The sequence below is a fragment of the Heteronotia binoei genome, chromosome 1 (genome assembly GCF_032191835.1).
Source record: "Heteronotia binoei isolate CCM8104 ecotype False Entrance Well chromosome 1, APGP_CSIRO_Hbin_v1, whole genome shotgun sequence".
Classification (NCBI taxonomy): Eukaryota; Metazoa; Chordata; class Lepidosauria; order Squamata; family Gekkonidae; genus Heteronotia; species Heteronotia binoei.
The window spans coordinates 225,614,523-225,636,777 of record NC_083223.1 but is presented as its reverse complement, the minus strand read 5'-3'; the positions used below and the strand labels follow the sequence as shown (position 1 = coordinate 225,636,777).

The 22,255-nt window shown below is 43.0% G+C and overlaps 1 protein-coding gene across 1 annotated transcript in view; it reads left to right on the top strand.

Annotated features, from left to right (window-relative positions):
* The window catches only part of GALM (galactose mutarotase), a 44,386-nt gene extending 29,097 nt beyond the window's left edge, over positions 1–15,289 (top strand). Inside the window, exons 2-7 of the mRNA XM_060248664.1 lie at positions 1,667–1,821; positions 4,624–4,830; positions 6,190–6,271; positions 7,955–8,096; positions 12,950–13,124; positions 14,995–15,289. Of these exons, the coding sequence (XP_060104647.1) occupies positions 1,667–1,821; positions 4,624–4,830; positions 6,190–6,271; positions 7,955–8,096; positions 12,950–13,124; positions 14,995–15,072 (839 nt within the window). The 3' untranslated portion in view covers positions 15,073–15,289. The remainder of the gene's footprint in view (positions 1–1,666; positions 1,822–4,623; positions 4,831–6,189; positions 6,272–7,954; positions 8,097–12,949; positions 13,125–14,994) is intronic.
* Positions 15,290–22,255: the final 6,966 nt, after the last annotated feature.

The following is a 22,255-nucleotide window of genomic DNA, read 5'->3' as shown; positions in this document are numbered from 1 at the left end:
GAACCAGCACCCACCTCTGTGCAGTTCAGCTTATCAGTCACCCATGTGTGGGACTGCACAGAGACCACGAAGAAGATAAACAGGTTGCTTATCTGTAACTGATGATCTTCGAGTGATCATCTGTGCAGTCACACACGCCCCCCCAGCCATCCCCGCTGCTGGTTTCTTTAAGTTAGTCTACACTTATACTTCTACTGTACAGCGGCTTGAAAGAAACTGGGTGGGTGGAGCGCCTTCCCCTCGCTCCAGGCATGCGCAGTGGATGCCTGCTCCCCAGAGTGGGAGGGAATGTGCGCCAAAATAAACGCCTAGGCTAGCTTTGAATTCTCCGAGGTCGGGTTCGTCCCAGCGGGAAAACCCATGTGTGTGACTGCACAGATGACCACTCGAAGATCATCAGTTACAGGTAAGCAACCTGTTTTTCTTGGAAATATCATACTCACAATTTCTGGATGTGGATGACAGACACACCTCAGAAGGAATACCAGGTAGTGATGAATGCCAGACAGTGTACATTTTTAGGATGTTCTTTGTGGAAGAAAAAGGATAATACACATCCATCTGACTACTTGAATATCATACCCATGTTTTAGGGGCGATCATGACCCCCTTCAACCAGCTCAGTGAATCTTACTGTGAGTCGTAAGAACGTAACATAAGAGAAGCCTTGTTGGATCAGGTCAGTGGCCATCCAGTCCAACACTTTGTGTCACACAGTGGCCAAAAAAACTAAGTGCCATCAAGAGGTCCATCAGTGGGGCTAGAAGCCCTTCCACTATGTCCCTCCCTAAGCACAAGTCCTCAGGATGACCCTGAAGAGCTACGGTCAGTGACTGAGTGGGACCAGGGCAGGTCCAGCGCTGTAGAGGCACCTGCCAAGGATGTACTAACAGCACCAGAGGCCACTCTGCCAGTTCCTGCCATGGAAACTGTGATACCAGTCCTGAGTTAGCCGGTAAGCCTCTGCTGGGCAGGACTCAAACCCAGGCTTCTCTCTGGCCCTCTCTCACTCCACAGAAACAGTGGGAGTGAAAGTCCTGGGCTGAGGTGGCACAAAGGAAGCAGAGTTCCTGACTTGCTGGACCAAGTCAGGTTTAGAGCAGAATGCTTGAGGATAATACTTCCTTGCAGGATCCTGGCCAATGTGCAGTACAGCCTCAAACTCCAGAACCTGCCAGCAGTGCAGCTGGCCCATTTATTTATTCTTCCATCTGTTTTTATTTAAAATGTTTATTACCTACTTTTCTACCTTGTGGTACTAAGGTGGCTTACAGTATAAATAAATAAATGAATAAATAACGATCGTTATACAACACATGAAGGATGACAGTTTAAAATCTCAATTACCTCCCATCCTACTTAAGCTGAGGCCTGGGAGAACTGCCTTGCTAGAGCAGTTTGTCAAACAGGTAGAAGCCTTGTGTTGCGAACTCTTTCTCCCCCCTCCCTCCAAGCCTGGCAAGTCCAAGGGTCTGGTGGTATCACTTGCTGAAACCTGACTGGGGTTGACTACAGAGCAATAATTCTTATTTTAACTGTTTTAATATATATGTTTTAACTATATGTCGTAATGTGCCCTTTATAAAAGAAACCCTTACCTAGCCTCATGCTCTGAAATATAAACAACTTTAAAACATTTACATTCCATTTTTAAATCTTATTTTAGGGTACATTAAGAAGCACCCCTATTTTGGAGCTGTTATAGGACGGGTAGCAAATAGAATTGCCAAAGGGAAATTTGTGGTTGAAGGAAAGGAGTATCACTTGGCCATCAACAATGGACCCAACAGTTTGCATGGTGGAATAAAAGGATTTGACAAGGTAAATGTGCTCATGGTCCGAATTGGCGGACAGCAACATACTAAAACAGAGGGTTGGATCTTTTGTTTTACCAATGATTCTGCCTTCATTTGAGTGGAATAACTGGATCAAACTCAAGGTGTGTCTGTACAAATTCTGAATACACTTCATCCAAAATATTCCCCAGTAGTAGAAGTCACATACTTTGTGTTTATTTAAAGACCTACCTAATGAAAAATGTTTTGCACTGCTTGCAAAATAGATGCAGGGATAGACATGTGCCTATAATGACAGATGTCATAGGAATAGTGCCAACACAGAGAAAGCAGGGGCTACCTTAAATCTTTAAAAAGGGTGGGATCATAATGGGGAAGCAGAGAGGCATTCCCAAAAGTATGCAGAACTAAGCCGGTTATAGCACATAAGAATATAACAGGCTAGAACAGTCAGTTTATCCTATTAGAAATGCAGTTACAGAGAAACAACAGATTCAGCGTGGTAGTATCTGTGCTGGGCTATTCTGAAACTATTTTTGAAAAGTGTCATTTAACCTTTCTGTGATAAGACCACAACTATTTAACCTGAGTTCTAAGGCAGCTATGAAGATGAGCAGGAAATGCTTCGAAATGGAGTGAATATCTTGCCTGGCTTTTTATAGAACTCTTAAGCTGGTTGACATAACAGTCAATGTGGTTTGTGTGCATACTGATCACACTGAGGTTAGCATCTAAGCATGTCTGTGTATAGTGGCCAGGATCCAACTGTCAGTTCTCCTAAAACTGATTTGTTTGCCTTGTTGAATTCTGTTCTATTCTAAGCATCTATACTCCTCAAACTGTGGCACTATGTTTACATTAAAATTAATTGTCTGATACAGTTACACTATCTAACAAATAATTGCAGTGGATTGTTAAATAACATGATTAGAGTATTGATTTTATTAATTAAAATACATAGTTAACATATGTTTGGTGGCTATTTAATAATTTATCTTTAGCTGGCTGAGTATATGAACAGTCATTCTGGCTTGCATGAATACTCAGTATTTATATATATATTTATTTATATTTATTATTTATTTTTCCTATGCTCCCTTTGTATTGGAGTTGAACTTGTATTGATTTCATCTTTTCATTGTGCTCCTGAACCCGTTATTTCTTTGGGTTTTTTTTGTAAAATCCTTTATGTATTCAATAAACCATTTTGTACTGGAAAAAAACCCTGAATACTCGATATTTATGAGATACTTTGAAGTGTTTTCACAACTATGCCTTCTGAGAGTACCAAGCTGCCCAATCAGGATTACAACTCAACTTTATTTATTTATTTATTTATTTATAAAATGTATGTGCCATCTCTCCAGAGACCTGCTCAAAGCAACCCACAAAGCAAAAACAATGCAATAAAATTATTAAAACGTAAGAATAGTCAACATTAAAACAAGCCAGGGGCATAAAAATAATCAGATAAACCATCAGAAGCCTAAAATACTGTGAATGTATTGGTTTGTAGCATAGCTTGTTTCACAGTTTCAGTATAAAACACTGTGTGTGGTTCAGTATCATACATGCATTACTTATGTCTTACAAGTACTATATTTTGGGGGAAAAATTCTTTCTGTATTCTGGAACTATGTAAACATTTGCAGACTACTCAACCATCTCTCAAAAACATTGCAGCCACAGTATATATTGGGGACAGGCATAAACAATTTAATCCATCCATCCGTCTGTCTATCTTGACACATTTTTAAATCCAGGATGGAGAAGAGAAGCTATGCTAAAGTCACTCTTTGAAATTCTAGGCAGATGAAAAGTACTATTGTGGCAGGTGTATGCTTCCCAGCTCAACAGTAAAGGGAAAACTACACAGTTTGGATGAATCACTGCCCATTTGGTCCCTTTGCTGTCACAGGTTTAATTTGTAATGGCTGTTGGGAGTGGGTTATTTCAGCTGCCTTCCTCAGTGGCAACCATTTGAATGCTGGCCTTTCTAATAAACAGAAATGTGCCAACTAAACTGCTTTCCCAGCCTTAGCCACAATCCTTGGGGAAACTGTGGAGGGGGAGGAAGAAAGTGGATGTTCAGGGATTGTTCGCAGTACAATGCTAGCAGCAATAAGATGTTTGCTTAGGACTTGCATTTGCTTCAGCCCTTGTTATATGAAGTTTTGAATGAGGCTGAAAATTTTAATGTAGTTTTATTAGATTTTGATTACCTTGTGATAACTGCTGTTGTTTTTTAGTCCATGCTGGCTTGTATCTCATGGATGTGGATCTTTCTCACTTCCTTTGCATTCCTGAGCAGCCCCCAAAACTCCTGAAAAGTTGGTACTGGGAGTTGTGGATACGTCTTGGATAGAACATTGTAAGGCATTTGGGGCTGCAGTAATGGGAGGGGCACTGGGAGACATTACTTCTTCTTGCTGTTCCACTGACAAGAGTTTTGTTTGATGCAAAAGGCTGAACTGACACAAGAGGGAAGAGGGGACAATGTAGCCTAAATCCTCTTTCTTCACTTCAGCCCCTTGTGTCCCATTGCATTTTATCCATGGGGCTTTTTGGCTCCCAAAAGTAGTTTTGGAAAGATTTCAGGGGGATGCTGGGAGAATGAGAGAGGCAGGAAAGATCATACTTGCAGTTCACACTGTATAACTCAGTGTTGCCGAGAAAAGCCTCCCTTCTCAGTAACTTTTAAAACCCCAGATGGCTGTGATTATAATACATGAGGGTTTGGGCATAACATGTACTCATAGATATGGCAGTCTGTGGGGGAGATGAGGAGAACATTTTTAATAAGCTTGTTAACAAAAATATATTGCAGGCTGTCTGGGGCCCTGAAATGCTGTCAGATGGTGTACGTTTTTTCAGAGTAAGCCCAGATGGTGAGGAGGGATATCCTGGAGAGCTGAAAGTGTGGGTAACATATACTCTGAACAATGGGGAGCTAACGATAAATTACAAAGCTCAAAGTAGTAAGACAACCCCAGTGAATCTCACAAACCATTCGTACTTCAATCTTGCTGACCAGGTAAGAAAATTCTTTTTAACTTTTCTAGCTTACAACATGCCTCCAGAACAACTTGACCACTGGAATGTATACTTCATTGCTTGTATTTGCTTCATCTGCTAACACACTTTTTCTTATAATTTCTTCTTGACTGTTGTAGCTTCTTTGCTGCCATATCAGATGGCATTTATTTAAATAAGGGACTTTGACTGCATCTTATGATCTTAAAGAGTAGAGTAGGTATTCCCTAGGGTATGCCAAGCCAAGGCCATTTAGGGGTGTAAAAGGAGTAATTGGGAAGCAAACTAGCAGCACAAATTAACCAAGACTGTAGGAATCTGCTCTTAATAACCCACTCTTGTCAACATTTTGATCACTGGATTCATTCTGTCACATATTTATTCTGCCTTTCCTCAGAAGACCTGAGAGTGGTGTTCAAAGCTCTTGTCCTCTTTCCATTTTATTCTCACAACAACCCTGTCAGGTTGGTTAAACTGCGAGAGAAATCAAGTGGCCCCAAGGTTATCCAGTGAGCATCATGGCTGTGGATTTGGAGCCAGGTAGCCACAATCTTGGTCCAACACTGTAACCACTGTGCTACATTGGATCTCATCTTGCACTCATTGAAGATTCAGAATTGTCTTCAAGGTCTGCCCCACGTTGAACATGCTGGGAAATTGCCAGACCATGTGTGATGATGGCAAGGTCCATTTTAAAAAGGGCATTCTGAATATAGGTTGTACAGGGCTTTTTTTTTTAGCAGGAATGCACAGGAATGCAGTTCCAGTTGGCTTGGCGAGGGCTCTGGCTCAAAAAATGGTCTCCAGCAGAGGGAAGGCAGTAGTCAGCCACACGCACTCAGACTGTGCACTGTCCTTTCTGATGCCTCCAGCCTCCAAAGGGCTTGCAAAGAGAGCGAGAGATGCAGAGTGCCCCCTCCTGGAAGAAGCTGGGCCTGCCACTGCCTGCTCTGTCTCTTCAGCCATGTTTTTTTTTGAGGGGGGGTGAACTAAGGTCTTTCATTGGGCTGTGTGAGAACACACATTCATGAAATGCAGCTGATGGCACTGTACTGTTCTGTATCAATATGTGGAAATTAACCAACTGAATGGGTGGCATCACTTTTGCTGATGCCAGAGGGTGTGGCCTAATATCTAAATGAGTTTCTGCTGGGCTTTTTCTACAATGTCCTTGGTTGTAGAATTCAGGTTCAGATTTATGCTGATGGGCTTTTGGTCTGATCAGCAACGCAATTCTTATGCATACCTGGCATAACATTTTGATTTGAAAGCACAGAAGTATCCACAACACACAATGTATAGCAGGAATGTAAAATTTTGTGTTTTTGGTATTGTATACTTTTTTTTGGTTGTCTTTCAGGGGTCACCCAATATCTATGACCATAAATTTACCATAGAGGCAGACTCTTATCTACCTGTGGATGAAACTCAGATCCCTACAGGTTGGTAAATCTGAAAATTAATGCTTCTAAGGCTCATGGTATATTCTCACAAGCTGCTATGTCAACTACATAATTTTGGTTTCCATGTAATGCACCCAAGTTCAAAACGTAGTACAGCTATAATTGGCTTTTAGCCTTGATTAGCATGTCCAAAAAGCAAAGCAAAAAAAAGAAAAAAAGTAAGATATAGGTTTTTCAAAGCTGCATAAAGAAATTAACTGTTTTTTACCTATATTCCTGTGCTTTAAATTCCAGCCTCGAAAAATATTTCACATTCTTAGATGATAATGAATTTCATTTCAAGGAAGTTAGGACAAACTTTTCTTCCTTTGTTGCCCCCCATCTGACTCTAATAAGGTTGCCAAGTCCAATTCAAGAAATATCTGGGGACTTTGGGGGTGGAGCCAGGAGACATTGAGGTGGAGCCAAGATCAAGGCTGTGACAAGCATAATTGAACTCCAAAGGGAGTTCTGGCCATCACATTTAAAGGGACGGCACACCTTTTCAATTCCTTCCTTCCATAGGAAATAATGTAGGATAGGAGCACCTTCTTTTGGGGTTCATAGAATTGGACCCCCTGGTCCAGTCTTTTTGAAACTTGGGGGGTATTTTGGGGAGAGGCACTAGATGCTATACTGAAAATTCGGTGCCTCTACCCCAAAAAACAGCTCCCCCAGATACCCGCGGATCAATTCTCCTTGATTTTCTATGGGAATAAATCTCCATAGGGAATAATAGAGTTCCCAGAAGACATTTCCCTCCCCTCCCCCCACTTTCTGACGACCCTGAAGCGGGGGGAGGGCGTCCAAACCGGGGGATCCCCTGCCCCCACCTGGGGTTTGCAACCCTAGACTCTAATGTTTCTAATATACAAGACAGTTCAGCTCTCAAGGCAACAATATTGCTGTTTGGAACATATTCTGGATCCTAACTCAATTTATGCTGAATATTTTAAAAAGAAATATAGTAGAAAACTTGAGACACATGAAGCTGACATATTGAGAATTTCTATTTTGTGGTTTGTTGGGTTGCCCAATTCATTGGCTCATTTTGATTTGCGTGGTGTTTTTTTAATTTCCTGATCAGTTTCATGGTTCATTTGGTTTGGGAATGTGTAGAACAGCCCCCCAGTGGACTGGATATGCCAAACATGCAGAAAACTCATCAGCAGATTCTCCTCTACCTGCTCTCCAAGTTTGGTGTGAATTGGATTTCAGTTGGCCGAGCTATAGCCCCCCCCCCCCCCCCCCAAAAAAGCAGGTGCCCCTAGTAAACTGCTCTCCTAAGAGTATGTCAAGCTGGGGAAAGAAAAGGAAGCCACCCTGCAGCTTCTGGTCCATTTCACTCCCAGGAAGTTCAGAGGGGAGTGAAGCTGACTAGAAGCGGCAGGAGGCTGGGGAAAGCTGTGCTGCCACTTCTGACCAGAAGTGGCAGGGGCTGGGGAATCATGCCAGGCTGTCTGCAAAAACGAACAAAACAACATGCCAAGAAAAAAAATCAGTTAATTTTCCTGTTTGGGTGTGACAGGATCAAATGAACCAGTCTGGAACAAATCATGACTTGGCCATTTTGAGCACCAATCATGCTTTGTGATTTGGTTTGTGCCCATGTCTAGGCAGTTGTGCTATAATAGAAGCCTTCTATATAACCATAGTGTCCTTTTCTGGTTCTCTTGCCATCAGGAGAAGTTGCTTCAGTGCAAGGCACAGCTTTTGATTTGAGAAAGCCAGTGGAGCTTGGAAGTCATCTGCAGAAGTTCCAGCTTGGTGGGTTTGACCACAACTTTTGTTTGAAGCAGGCTAAAGAACCACATTTCTGTGCAAGGTGGGTATTTGTTTTGATGCACAAATTTTCCATTCTTGTTAGCTGGGAACCACTATAACAGCATATTGACCAGATCCTTTTGTTTCTTGCCATTCTTCCTCCTCTGCTCCATTATGTTTATTAAGGCTTAGTGTGCAGTGTGACATATGATCGTGTTTCTGATTTCCATGCCCCATAATATTTAATTGATTGCCAGTTCAAGCAGAGAACCTTGCAGTGAGACAGTCGCAGCACTCATTTTGCCATATAGGAGAGAGGAGACCAAAAGTAGGGTACCATCAAGCCTCCATTTTGTTGCCCTTTCTCCATCTTAGCTCTGCAACCAGCTTACCTCTGGCTCTGTGTGGAGCCCATAAAATGTGGTTTGGTGCCATTTGTAACACAGCAGGTGAAAAATGCTGGCAGAGATAGGACAAAATAAAAAGTAGTCCAGTGGGATCTTAAAGACTAGCAATAGAGTGCACGCTGCCTGTTTGTATCAAAACATGCTCTAAAGCAGTGATAACCCACTCCTTACTGAAATGTTGTAGACTATCATTTTATCACTCAAAGTATTTTGGCAATTCAGTCAGTGTGTCTCTTGACTCACTGCTCCTTATCACGGTTACATTCCTTTGAAACAATAAAATTCCAGTTATCTCAACATTTATTTATTTATTAGATTTTTAGTTGCTGCTCTCCCAAAGGGTCTTGTGGTGACTTACAACATAAGGTAAAAACAGCAACCAATAAGGTAAAAAGAACATAAAAACAAATAACAGATATAAAATATTAAGATTAAATATTAAAATGATTTTAGTTGTATAAGTTTTTTACTCAAGTGATGCCATGCTAGACACGCCATGTTAGGTGAGGTCACCATTTATAACTAGAGATGTGAAGGCCCAGAAGAAAACTGGAAAAATTCAGGGGAAAAGCATTTTTTCCTGTTTTTTTCCTGAAGCCTTCTTTGTTTTTTTCCGAAAAATTGGGGGGGGGGGGGGAGATTGATTATGGAACATTTTATTTTAACATGATGAATAAAGTATTTTAAGACAAGGTGTTCAAATATTTTCCAAATCATTTCTAAAAAATATCTATGGTATCAGATTATTCTAATTTCTGTGCCCTGAGGACAAGCAAGTCCTAGGTCATGCCCATTCATTGAAACTTAGTCCTACACTCCCTTCTATACACTTCCCCCCTCTTCAGTTCTTTTTATGAGAATGAATTTTTTATTTTTATTTAATACTGTGCAGAGGAAATATTAATAATTGTTACTTCTGGATTGTTAAAAATTGTTTTGTGGAGGGTTGTTTGTTCCACATAAATTAGTAAACAGTTCAGGAGATTGTTGCTCCATTTGTTCCAATTGCAAATAAATATTATTTTAAAAGTAAATGTTTGTAATAATTGTTTGGATACACTATATTTTAATATGCTAGTTGTGAAAACTTCATGCCAAGCAAAATTGTCCATAGTTATATTTTATGTTCTTAAAGTAACAGAATGACCTTTAATCTGGAAAAGAAAAAGAAAGTAGCATTTTTTCATTTTTTCCGGAAAAAAACCGGAAAAAACTGGGTTTTTTTCTGAGCTTCAAAATTTCCAGAAATTTTACATCTCTATTTATAACACAGCTCCTCCATGCTCGAAGACTTTCTTTCCTTTCCCTCTATGGAAGTTCTTCAATGAAATGGGAAATTCCTTTTATCTCACTTCCATCCAATCAGAATGCTTCCAGGTGATGATGGCTCAGTGATAGAGCATCTGACTTGAATTTAGAACATCCCATGCTCAATCTCTAGCATTTCCAGTTGAAAGAATCAGGTAGTTGATGATGTTCTCTGAGAGGCTGGAAAACTGCTGCCAACTTCAGCTAAACCATATGGACCTTTGTGGACCAATAATCAGATTCAGTGTAGGACAGCTTCATGCCTGTTCACCTCGCTTTCCCAAGGAGGTGTATGTGTGACAAATCCTATTTTGTCCCCTTGTGTGCCACTGCTGAAGCTTCCCATTTCTAGCAAGTGTTTCCTGCCTTTTTTTCTTCATCACTTTTCTGGACCTCCTCTTGGACTTGTTTGCCTGCTGTTGGCCCCACTAAGCAACCTTCTAGTTGTCTCCAAAGCTGCCTGTGTAGTTCTAAAGCAGTTTTGGATTATCATTTGGCTTGGTGCTTGGGAATCTTGCTTCACAGAATCCTGCTTTCTTTAACCTGTGGCTCTGCCCATTAATTCCCAATTCTTTGAATTTGCATGTTGCTCAGTGGGTGTGGGTATTCAGTATTAGCATTTAACAGTGAATGTTCTAATATTTTTTGCTATTTGATATGCTTGGTATTATTCTGACTGCTTGAATGCATTTTCTATTCAACTCAATAAAGTCTTTGTTTTCACTATAATTGGATTTCAATAATCTGTTCAAGGAACTTCATCGCTTTATCAAAGGGATCCTTTAGAATTTGTATACATCATCTCCTATTTATCAGATGTTAGAACTTAAGTCTGCAGTTCCGTTTACAATAGAAGTGAAGATGAAGTAGAAGAAAGGTAATTTCTTATGCTTGGCTTAAATTTAAGTGCATTTGGACTAGATTGGGACAGAGGCCAGATTCACATAGATGTGTCTAGTACACATCTTTTCTTTTTTTTTGCATTTTCTTTCTTTATTAAAGGAAGAATTTAAAAATTAACAACTCCAACAAAATCTTTTACACTGTACAAACTTAATATCACTTAAACATTGTATCTTCATGTTTTCTTCATCTTCTCCCTTCATTCTTCTCTCAAAGATTAAATAATAAAATTTATAAAATTTCCAAGTTAATCTTAGCTCATTATATTAGCTTTACATTATATATTTCAAATCAAATTATAGCTAAGTTATGCTACAAATAATATAATATATAGCTCAGCCCTTGGAGACCTTAAAATTTAAGGACTGGAGGAGAACAAGACTCCACCTTCCATGGGCTGATTATATCTTGGGGGAACATGCCCAGACACTTACAACAGCCCCACCACTCTCTAGTATCAGAGAGTTATGCTTCCATTATAAATTGTACCCAAAACCTCATTTTTTAAAAGGGGTCAACACTGTCCTCAAAAGCTCCATGATCTTCAGAAATGTATACACGACTTGCTTTAACTGGAGTAGGGGAAAAGCGCTCCTTCCTCTTGTTTACTCTCGATGCAAGGGGGGAAGAATTTAAAGCAGTCAGCAATAATTTACTAGAGGCAGATTCATGGGCAGGATAATAAGGTGAACCTTGTTGCACAAAGTTTGCCCGTTTGGAGCCAACGATATCTTATTCCTAAGTCCTGCAGTTTAGCTGTTGTGCCTTTAAGATCTCTTCTGATCTTTAAGAACTCAGGAGGGAGATGAGGATATACCTGGATCTTTAACCCCTTATAGTCCAAACTGCCCCTCTCCCTGGCCTCTGCAAGAATCTTGTGTCGTGTTCGAAGATCCTTGAATTCTACCAGTATATTTCTGGTATATGATGATGAAATAGATTCTTCACATACCTTGCCAGTGCAATAAGCTCGCTGCAGGAGGGGTGTAATTCCAGTTTCAAGATTTAGTGTAGCTCTAGCCAGTTTGCCATAAATATAGTCAGCTCTGTTCCAGCCTCAGCATTTGATGTGAACCCTCTGAACTTTAGGCACAACTCACGGCTTCGATAGTCCAAAGTCAGAATACGTTCCCATGCCCAAGTATCTGAAGTTGTCTCAGGTATTTTTTTCTCAAGCTCCGTTACTTTCTGAAAAGCTGTCTCTGCTTTTTGGCATGTCTGCTTATGAAGCTCTTCTAATTCATCCAGACATTGGGTCATAGGTTGTAGCATTTCTATTATATCATTTCTCAGTTCTTGCCTTTGTTTGGTTAGTGCCTGCATTAAAAAATATGAAGTGAAAGGAGTCTCTTCAGCCATTGACTCACCCCTCCCCAGCATTGTGGAGGAGGTGGATGGTATGTCTGGAGCCAGAAAAAAGTCTGTTAAACGCTGCATTTTTTCTTCTTTGTTTTTGCCTTTCTTTCCCCCCTTCGGAGCCATCTTTTAAAGTTTAAATTTTGATGTTATAGGGGATAAAAATATTTTTTAAGCTGGCTGAGTAAGAGCTGGGCAATGGCTTTCAACCTGGAAATCGGTCAAAGCCACTCCCCCCATATCTTTCCAATTAACACTAACAGTGGCAAACACATGGTGTCCATAGTTCTCAGTCAATGCAGTCAATGAGCATGGAGCAATCAATTCTGCACCCAAATTGTAACCAGATTCCAGAGAGGTATATCTGGAACAATTTTGCATGTTACTCCAGAGTGTCTCCAACCTTTAGCAGCAGTTTTTGTGGAAGGACATTTGTGAAGGCAGGAAGAGCCATGAAAAACTGAAGCGTACTTAACCCTTTTGGGGATTCTTTGAGACTGAAATGCATGCAAACTGACAATATTATGCAAATTTTACTTGCTGACAGAATTCTGGCTGTAGACACTACATTTCCTTTTCTTGGAATTCAGAATTCTTTCATAAGAACTACAGTGGTGAAATGAGCAAGTAGAGTTTTTAAAGTATGGATTCCCACCTGAGGTCTCTAATTGTAGCATATGATTAGAACTACATCAGAACCAAAGATATTTTGTGGTCTCTTGGACTCTTCTCCTCGCACGAATAGCATTTGTTAAAAAGTGGCTAACAGACAAGTATATAACGGGGTGACTCAACTCCTCTAATGTGCTGGAGTTATCTAGGCTGTCTCATGTTTTTCAGGATCCACCAGTTTTCACATTGCAGCTTGGAGCCTGAAGCACTTTTTTCTTGAAATCTGACTCCCTCTTGATGTTTTCAATAGCTTCCTTTCTTTCTGCAGAGCTTACCATCCTCCTAGCGGCAGGATAATAGAGGTATACACAACTCAACCTGGGATTCAGTTTTATACTGGAAATTTCTTAGATGGTTCTCTGAAAGGCAAAGGAGACTGTGTGTATCCCAAACATTCTGGCTTCTGCCTTGAAACACAGAATTGGCCAGATGCAGTGAATAAGGTATGTTTCTCTAGGTTTCATAATGCAGGATATCAAATCTAAAGCCACATACAGAAAATTATCCTCTGGCCCAGCTTTCAGTAGCCTCAAGAATGACAGTGGAACTGTATAATTAGTTAATTTCCCTCTTGAAAGTATTCTTTGATTTGAGGATGGTGAGCAAATGGGACTAGATCATGAGTTGGTCCACATGTGAAATCATGTCGTGCCAGTCTTCCTGGGATTTTCCCACTTCCAACAAGAGGTGGAGGGTTGCTTGTTCAGCTGCACTTATCATTCTGAAAGCATACTCGGAGCCCGACGGGGAATGGGCAGAATAGAAATATACTAAAATAATAAATAAAGTTTCTCCAGGATATAGTTTTTATGAAAGGGGCCTTGTCTTGTACTGTGGAATAATTGGGGCCAGGTTCTGCAGTTTGCTCCCTCCCTTCCCATAAGTCCTACATCCCTGGAAGGACCGTTATGATCCATGTGGAACGATGCCCCATCAAAATGATGGCAAGGCTGTTGCTGGCCTAAAGTAGGCACTGGAAAAGGCAATCTTGTCTCATAAACTTTCTGGTTCCTTCCCCTCAGAGTGGGCAGGAGATAACACAGAAATCCACCAGCTGGGTAATGGAGAATGCTACAGCCCTAGGAAAATAAAATGACTTCTCTGCATGTATAAACTGGTCCTTGGTCTCAGGGGTTTACCCGCCCCACCCCCCAGTGATCAAAGATGTACCAATGCAAGGCAGGAGCATATTATTAGAATTCACTATACTTTCAGCAGCTAATAAAGTAGGGGTGCAGGTTTGAAATATAAACTGAAACACATTTGAATCTTGCTTTAGCCATGGGAATAGCACTATCACCTGTGTTTGGAGGGCACATGGGATTTTTCTAAATTCCTATGCATTGCTTTTTCCTGTGCCTGGAAAGATTGTTCCAGTGGTTACAAGACACATGCAGAGGCAGTCATAAGGTCAGCACACTGGTGTAAGGGACCAGGGGATGAAATTATCCCCTCCCCTCAGTGGAGAGCTCCCAGAAACAGAAGGAAAAAAATCAGTTTCTTGTACTTCATTCAGCCCCTCTCAGTTATTCCTTCAAATGGATCCTTTTTAGGGGTTAGAGTTGCAGCCGGGCAGAGGAATGTGCTTCTATTCATAAAGTGGTTGGTTAGTGCCCAGTAGGTAATGCTATCCTTTGAGTACCTGTTACCAGAAAAATGTGCTCTGCAGCCAGGCCACAGCACACAAGCTAAAATATGGGCTCCCACACAGCTTGAGTAATTTCAGGAGGTAAGAGCTGCATAGCATCTTTGAAGCATTAGTTCATCCAGAATAGAGTCAGGTTTAAAGTGGAATGGCCACTTTTCAAGGTAGGAGATAATGACCTGAACTGGGGAGAAATAGGGCCTCAGTAGGATTTGCAGGGCTGACACACAGGGTGGTTGCAGACCTTCCAGGAAATGACAACATAGCTTGACCATGAGGCTTACATGCACAAGAACCACTGGCTGGCCCATCTTCCCACTGGTGGCTTACATCAGGGGTGGCCAACGGTAGCTCTCCAGATGTTTTTTGCCTACAACTCCCATCAGCCCCAGCCATTGGCCATGCTGGCTGGGGCTGATGGGAGTTGTAGGCAAAAAAACATCTGGAGAGCTACTGTTGGCCACCCCTGCCTTACATAAACAAGAAACTGCAGTTCTGTGAACACATCCCTAGTAGAGCAAATGCCGTTGATACCTTTAATAGAGCTGTTTCACTCAGTGGTTTTAATGAACATAACCAGTGTTAAAGGAGATATTACTGTATTATCAGTCAATAGATTACGCATATAAACTCCTGAACACTGACATATCCTTCATCTTTTTTCCCAGCCTTATTTCCCAGATGCTCTACTGCACCCAGAAGAGGAATACAGGCATATAACTTGTTTCAAATTCTCTGTATCATGAGTTTCTGCAGCAGGAAATTTCAAGAGATTTGCAAATGAAGCAATCATGCAATGCAATACCAGACCTGAATTTGTTAATTCTTTTAATCTGTTAAAAACATTTTCACTATTTTGCTATAATTCACTGCCTACTCCCTATACGTAGGACTGCTAATTCCATTCCATACTTTTAGCCCATGAAAGCTCACATTTTGAATAAAACTTTGTTGGTCTTAAAAGGTGTCACTGGACTCCCAAGTGTTCTACGCCTCAGTATTCGGAGAAGGCTCCATGTCAGGGGTGTCAAACATTCGGCCCACAGGGAGTCCCAATCAGGCCCTCCAACAAGTGAGTGTTGTCTGCTTCATTCTCCCTTGCCTGCTGTGTTCGGTCGCCATTTTGTTTCTCCCCAGCGATCAGCCAGCCAGCAAAGCAGCCTTTCTTGGCTCCTTCCCTCTCCCCCTCCCTTTTCCCAAAGGGAGGAGGAAAGAGGAACCTCAGCTAATGAAAGAGCCTAGCTCTATAACTCTGCTGGGTGATTATTTTTGCTAGACTCAATCACCCTGCAGAGCTACTGAGCCCGGCCTCTGTTCCTTCCTGGCTGAGGCTCCTCCCTCTCCTTGTGCCCTGAGGGAAGGAGACAGCTTCCTTTGCCCAGTTCTCACCATTGGAGAAATACAAAGAGCTCTTTTAAGACTAGTGAGATTTTATTGACATATGAGCTTTTTGCCTTGTTACAAAGAGGGAGATTTGTTGGGCTTGTTATGGGTGCAACTGGGTTCCCCTCATCTTTTTCATTGTATTAATATCCTCCAGTCTTTCTCAATAGAAAAGTATGTGAACTATTTAGAAGAGATATAATAATAATAATAATAACTTTTATTTCTATCCCGCCCTCCCCGCCTAGGCGGCTCAGGGCGGCTAACAACAACTTACACATTAACATACATAATAAAACTTTAAATTTAACAATTAAAATTAAACATAAAAACCAGTCAGTTAAATTAAAATACATGATTTTCATTAGACTAAATATATATGAGTATATCTGGCAGCGATAGAGCTGTTATGGCGCTGGTTCTGCCAGTTTAGGTAGTCTTATGGATGGCGGTTCTTACACCAAGCAACTCAGCAGTCAGTGTCATTATAGGCTTGCCTAAAAAGGGCGGTCTTGCAGGCCCTGCGGAACTGGCCGAGGTCCCGCACCTCCTCCGGAAGCTGGTTCCACAATGCCGGTGCAGCCGCTGAAAAGGCCCGTACTCTAGTATGTTGGAGTTTGACCTCTCTCGGCCCAGGGATGGTCATTTTGTTTTTACCCACTGACCTCAGTGCCCTCTGGGGTTCATATGGGGAGAGACGGTCCCTTAGGTAGGCTGGTCCTCGGCCATATAGGGCTTTAAAGGTGATAACCAACACTTTGTACTGGACTCGGTAGATAATTGGTAGCCAGTGCAGTCCGCGCAGCCCCGGCCGTATGTGCTCCCATTTCGAGAGCCCTAACAGTAGCCTGGCCGACGCGTTCTGCACCAGCTGTAACTTCCGAGTCCGGCACAGAGGTAGCCCCAAGTAGAGGGCATTACAGTAGTCCAATCTTGAGGTGACCGTTGCATGGATCACTGTTGCGAGGTCCCGGCGCTCCAGGAAGGGGGCCAACTGCCTTGCCCGCTTCAGATGGAAGAATGCTGACTTGGCAGTGGCTGCTATCTGGGCCTCCATTGATAATGAAGGCTCCAGTAAAACACCCAGACTTTTTACCTGGCGCGCTGGTTCCAATGGTGCGCCATCGAAAGTTGGGAGAGCTATTTCCCCTCCCCGAGCGCCACGACCCACACAAAGGACCTCTGTCTTCGCTGGATTCAACTTCAACCCACTCAATCTGAGCCACGTCGCCACAGCCTGTAAGGCCCGATCCAGGTTTCCCGGGGCGGAGCCAGGCCGGCCATCCATTAGCAGATAGAGCTGGGTGTCATCCGCATATTGATGGCAACCCAGCCCAAACCTCCGGACAATCTGGGCAAGGGGGCGCATGTAGATGTTGAACAACATTGGGGAGAGAACTGCTCCCTGAGGCACCCCACAATCAAGTGTGCGCCTCTGGGATCGCTCACCCCCAATGGCCACCCTTTGTCCCCGATCAGAGAGGAAGGAGGAAAGCCATTGTAAGGCCAACCCCCCAACCCCTATGTCGGCGAGGCGGCGCTTTAGCAACTGGTGGTCGACTGTATCAAATGCCGCCGACAGGTCTAATAACATCAGTACCGCAGCGCCGCCCCGATCCAGATGCCGCTGGAGGTCATCTACCAAGGCGACCAGCACTGTCTCCGTCCCATGGCCCGGTCGGAACCCAGACTGGCACGGGTCAAGAACGGAAGCGTCATCTAGGAACCTCTGTAGCTGCAACGCCACTGCCCTCTCAATAATTTTACCTAGAAATGGTAAGTTAGACACCGGGCGGTAGTTTGCCAATTCGGCCGGGTCTGCTGTACTTTTTTTTAAGAGAGGGCGAACCAACGCCTCTTTCAAAGGCGTTGGGAAGTGCCCCTCTACGAGGGATCTATTTATGATGTCCCGTAAAGGACATCTAAGCTCCCTCTGGCAAGATTTAATCAGCCAAGAGGGGCAAGGATCCAAATTGCATGTTGTTGGGCGAGCAGCGGGGAGGATCCCATCGACTTCCTCCAGGTTGAGTGGATCGAAGTGATCCAGGGCCAAGCCCGAAGACAGGCACGGAGCCTCAATTTCACTCACTGTTTCCAAGGTGGTAGGCAGGTCTTGGCGGAGCAGTGAGATTTTATCCGCAAAATATTTCGCAAATGCCTCACAGCCGATCTCCAATTCTCTAATGTTTGGTTTGCCTTGTGGCAATGTTATAAGATCCCCAATTATTCTAAACAATTGTGCTGGGCGCGAATCTGCGGATGCAATCTTGGTTGCAAAGTAGTTTTTCTTTGCAACCTTGACTGCCATCTCATAAGACTTCATAAACGTTCTGTAGGATGTTCTCATTGCTTCGTCCCGACTATGTCTCCACTGCCTCTCTAGTCGTCTGAGCCCTTGTTTGAGCTGGCGCAGTTCTGAGGTGTACCATGGCGCCAGTCTCGTACGAGGGCGCAGAGGGCGCCGGGGTGCTATTTCGTCGATGGCCCTGGTTAGTCGGTCTTGCCAGATTTCCACAAGGCCATCGAGGGAATTGCTAGTGGGCCAAGGATCCCCCAGGGCCGTTTGGAACCGTTCCGGGTCCATCAGGCCCCGGAGGCGAGCCAAAATAGGCTCTCCGCCCATACAGGGTTGGTGTGGCGTCCCCACACGAGCCTTAAGGGCTAGGTGATCCGACCATGGTACCGCTTCTACCGCGATATCGCTCACCGAAATCCCGGACGCAAAGATCAGGTCTAGTGTGTGACCAGCTTGATGCGTGGAAGTCGTAACAAGTTGAGAGAGCCCCAGTGTCGCCATGGAAGACACTAGGTCCATCGCCTGAGTGGAGGCCGTGTCATCGGCGTGGACGTTGAAGTCACCCAGGACCATAAGCCTCGGGAACCTCAACGCCCAGCCCGCCACTGCCTCCAATAGTGATGGTAAGGCGCTGGTTGGTGCGTTAGGCGGACGGTACACCAACCAGACTGCCAACCCCTCTCCGGCATCCCACGCCAAACCGGCACATTCAATACCATCAATCCTTGGGTCCGGGAGGGCCCGAAAGGAGTAATCCTCCCGTATGAGTAGCGCCACTCCTCCCCCCCGCCCGCTAATCCGTGATTGGTGGAAGACCGAGTATCCCGGGGGGGACACTTGGGAGAGTGCTACTGTCTCCCCATCCCTCACCCAGGTCTCGGTCACGCAAGCCAGGTCCACATCCTGCTGGAGCAAAAACTCCCTCAGGATCGCGGTCTTGTTTATGGACCTGGCGTTGCATAACACCAATGACAGAGGCGAGCAATTCCTCTTGGTCCCACTACCTGCCACCGTTGGGATGGGAAGTAGACTGGAAGGCGACCGAGCCCCTTTTTGTCTCTGTCTCCTTCCTTTATATAACTGTCTACTCCCACCGTCATACCTTCCCCTCCCCAGGAGCACTGGAATCCCTTGGCCGGACATTGCGGCTGCACTAAGTAGAATTCTCAGATCCTCCTCACCGATTGTCCCCGGTCTGTCGTTTTAGCTGTCCTCTTACTAACCCCTCTGACTCCAACCGCAAGACCCACTTCCTATATCTTAAATTAATTAATTTAATTGTCCTCCCCCAATCTATTCATCAATTGTTATGAAATCTTCTATAAATTTATTCTTCCCAGCATCAGTAAAATATCCTCCCTCTCATCCCCTCACTGTTAATGCGCTGAGCGTCAATAACTACTTTCCAATATAAATAAATATATATTATAAATCTAAATTACAATTGATTGAACTAAATTCCTTAATAAATTAATTAACAGTGAATTATATCAATTTCTACTAGTGATCAAGCCGTTGGTCAGTCATTGGGTATAGATTGCACATTGTCCGTTCTTCACCTAATTTATTAGGCTTAGTTGTTTTTAAAGTGCAAATGCAGATGTTATTAGGCTTAGTTGTTTTTAAAGTGCAGATGCAGATGTTATTAGGCTTAGTTGTTTTTAAAGTGCAAATGCAGATGTTACAGTCTAGGGGGGAGATGGGGGAGACAGGCTCTTCTATGGTCTTCCACATTGATCCGTTGCTCTTAACTCCTTCAGGAAGTTGTGTGCAACTGAGCTCCCCTGAGCCCCGTGTAGGGCTTCTCTGTTGGGGCTGCCCAGGTCGCCAGCCAGTTGTATTATGTGGCGGTTTTGATGTTCAGTCGAAGGGAGGGGGGGAGGGCAGGGCGGTTGATAAAGAAGAGGGGGGGCCAGTGGGGGGTCGGAGGTAGAGGCTAGAGAACGCCCTCCTAATCTCCGTCTCGTTTCCGTCTCGGGGTGACCCGCTGTTTGGTCACTGCTCCCCGCGCGTTCCCCACGCGCCGCTCCGCTGTTCTCCAGCCCCCGCGACTCGCTCACAGCGCTCTCGGCTGCCTTCGCCTTCCGCCCCCAGCGTCTCCCGAGCAAGCTCTCCTCACTCGGTTCTTCTAACATTAGGCTGCGTGTGTGTGTGTCTAGTCCAGGTTTACCCAGGAAATTTCCACTGGTTTTTCCTTTCACATTTTCCCTTGATTGGGGATCTTGAATTTCGACTTCCCAGATAGTAGGCTGATACTAATCATTGTACATGGCTGTCTCTGTCCTTACATTGCCACATAGCAGTTGTAGTTATTTTTCTGTAGAAGACTATAGTTTTGCAGACAAGCACATAGTCCTCAGTCTGTCATGGTGCCTTCACATAATCTTGACCAGCACATGAAGCAACTTATGTACAAAAGCTCACAATGCCCAGACGCTTCATGTTTTCCTTTAGGTCTGAGGCTCAAAGCACTGACTATGAGATCTCTAATGAATGTCAATAAATCAAAAGTAGGTTTACAATTTATAGATGTGAACACTTGAACATATTCAAGATTGGTACAGCAGACATTGTCTGCAGTTTTTAATGCAATAATTCATAGCAAGAGATGACATTTATCGGACTGTAAAACAAAATATTGCAAGAGTGCTGTTTTAAGTAAAAAAAAATTGTTTGTCTGTGCCCCCTTTATACAGTTTATATGTCTGCTACCTGGCATTGCATCTTATGACACACATGGCCCGGTCCAACAAGGTCCTTATTTATGTCAAAGCCGGCCGTCATAACTGAGTTCGACACTCCGGCTCTGTGTGAACTCATGACACTTTCACATGTGCAAATAATGCATTTTGGGTAGTGCACAATGCTGCCTTGAGACTAGCCAGGCTAAAAATTTATCTAAAACTGATTGTTTTGAGACTAAGTAGGAAAGCAGTATATAAATATTCAAATAAAAATAATCCCACCTGTAAGACTGAAACTTTAGGTTATCCAGCTAGTGAGATTATAGGACTATAAAAGGATACCAGTGTTCTCTGTTAAGATGTAGGCTTTAATATTGGACCCATGAGTGTTGTAACATAGCAGCTAGGTCCCCAAGCAATTTTTTGCATATAAGGGGACCAGAACACCACCTATTCTGATGAAAACAGTTATAACTTAAGGGGAATATTTTTATCTCCTTCAATATGTTGTATTATGGAAAGCTGTTCTACACAACAGTACCTGGATAAAACTACATAATTACTGTCTTCCTCATGCAGTTTATGAAAAGATAGTGACTAGACGCGACTGCCAATTAAGGCATTTATCTTTGCTGCAGAAATAGTGTGTTTATTTACTGGAAGTAGAAGCACAATCAATGAGTCTCAAATATATTTAGATGCCAATACAGGTTAAAAACAGGAACTGAGGTTTGACATTAGTAATGTACTCAGTTATCTTTGGCCCACTTCACTGGAATAAAATCTATCTCAGGATTGTTGTAAGGATCAAACGGAAAGATGTGTAAGCTACTTTGGGTCCCCATTAGAGAAAAACGGTATAAATGAAGTTAATGTTAACTCAGACTTAATAGTATATTAACTGCCTGTTGGTTTATAGTTTAAATTCCTAGGTGAAGGAAAATACCTGATAATAGCTTACACCATCTTCTATCATCTGAAGTATGCACCTTTTGTATTGTGTACAAATGAATGGCAAGACAAAATCTAGTGGCCCTTGAATTGGTACAGGAGAAATTAGATATACCATTACCTCTTTAACCCCATGCTCAATGCAGACATCTTCTCCTTTACATGTGAGGCAGTGAGTGAGAAAGTACACATATCCCACTCATCTCATTCTGGGGCTGAAGCTTTCACACTGTGTTCATTAAAGACAGATGCATTTAGCATCATTACAGGTCTTAAGGATTCTGACATTCAAATTATGCCTGAAGTGACATAACATGAGAACATCCCAGCAAGCCATTTAATTATAGATGGTCAACCAAACTCAAGACATTTTATGCTATTGCAGAACAAAAGACAAGCAGATTCCTTAACACAGCTGTGCAGATTGTATCACCCCAGAAAGTCCAGAGTACCATCTTAAAAATAAATCATACAAGCTTGATGCAGGCCAGTGGTAGCCACAATTACTTTAAGCTGACATCCTTGTACAGTAGTTGCATACAATACCGAGATAAGCTGTTTGTAAATTGCTTTTACATTTGCTTGAAATATTAAACAAATAGCATTACAGCAAAG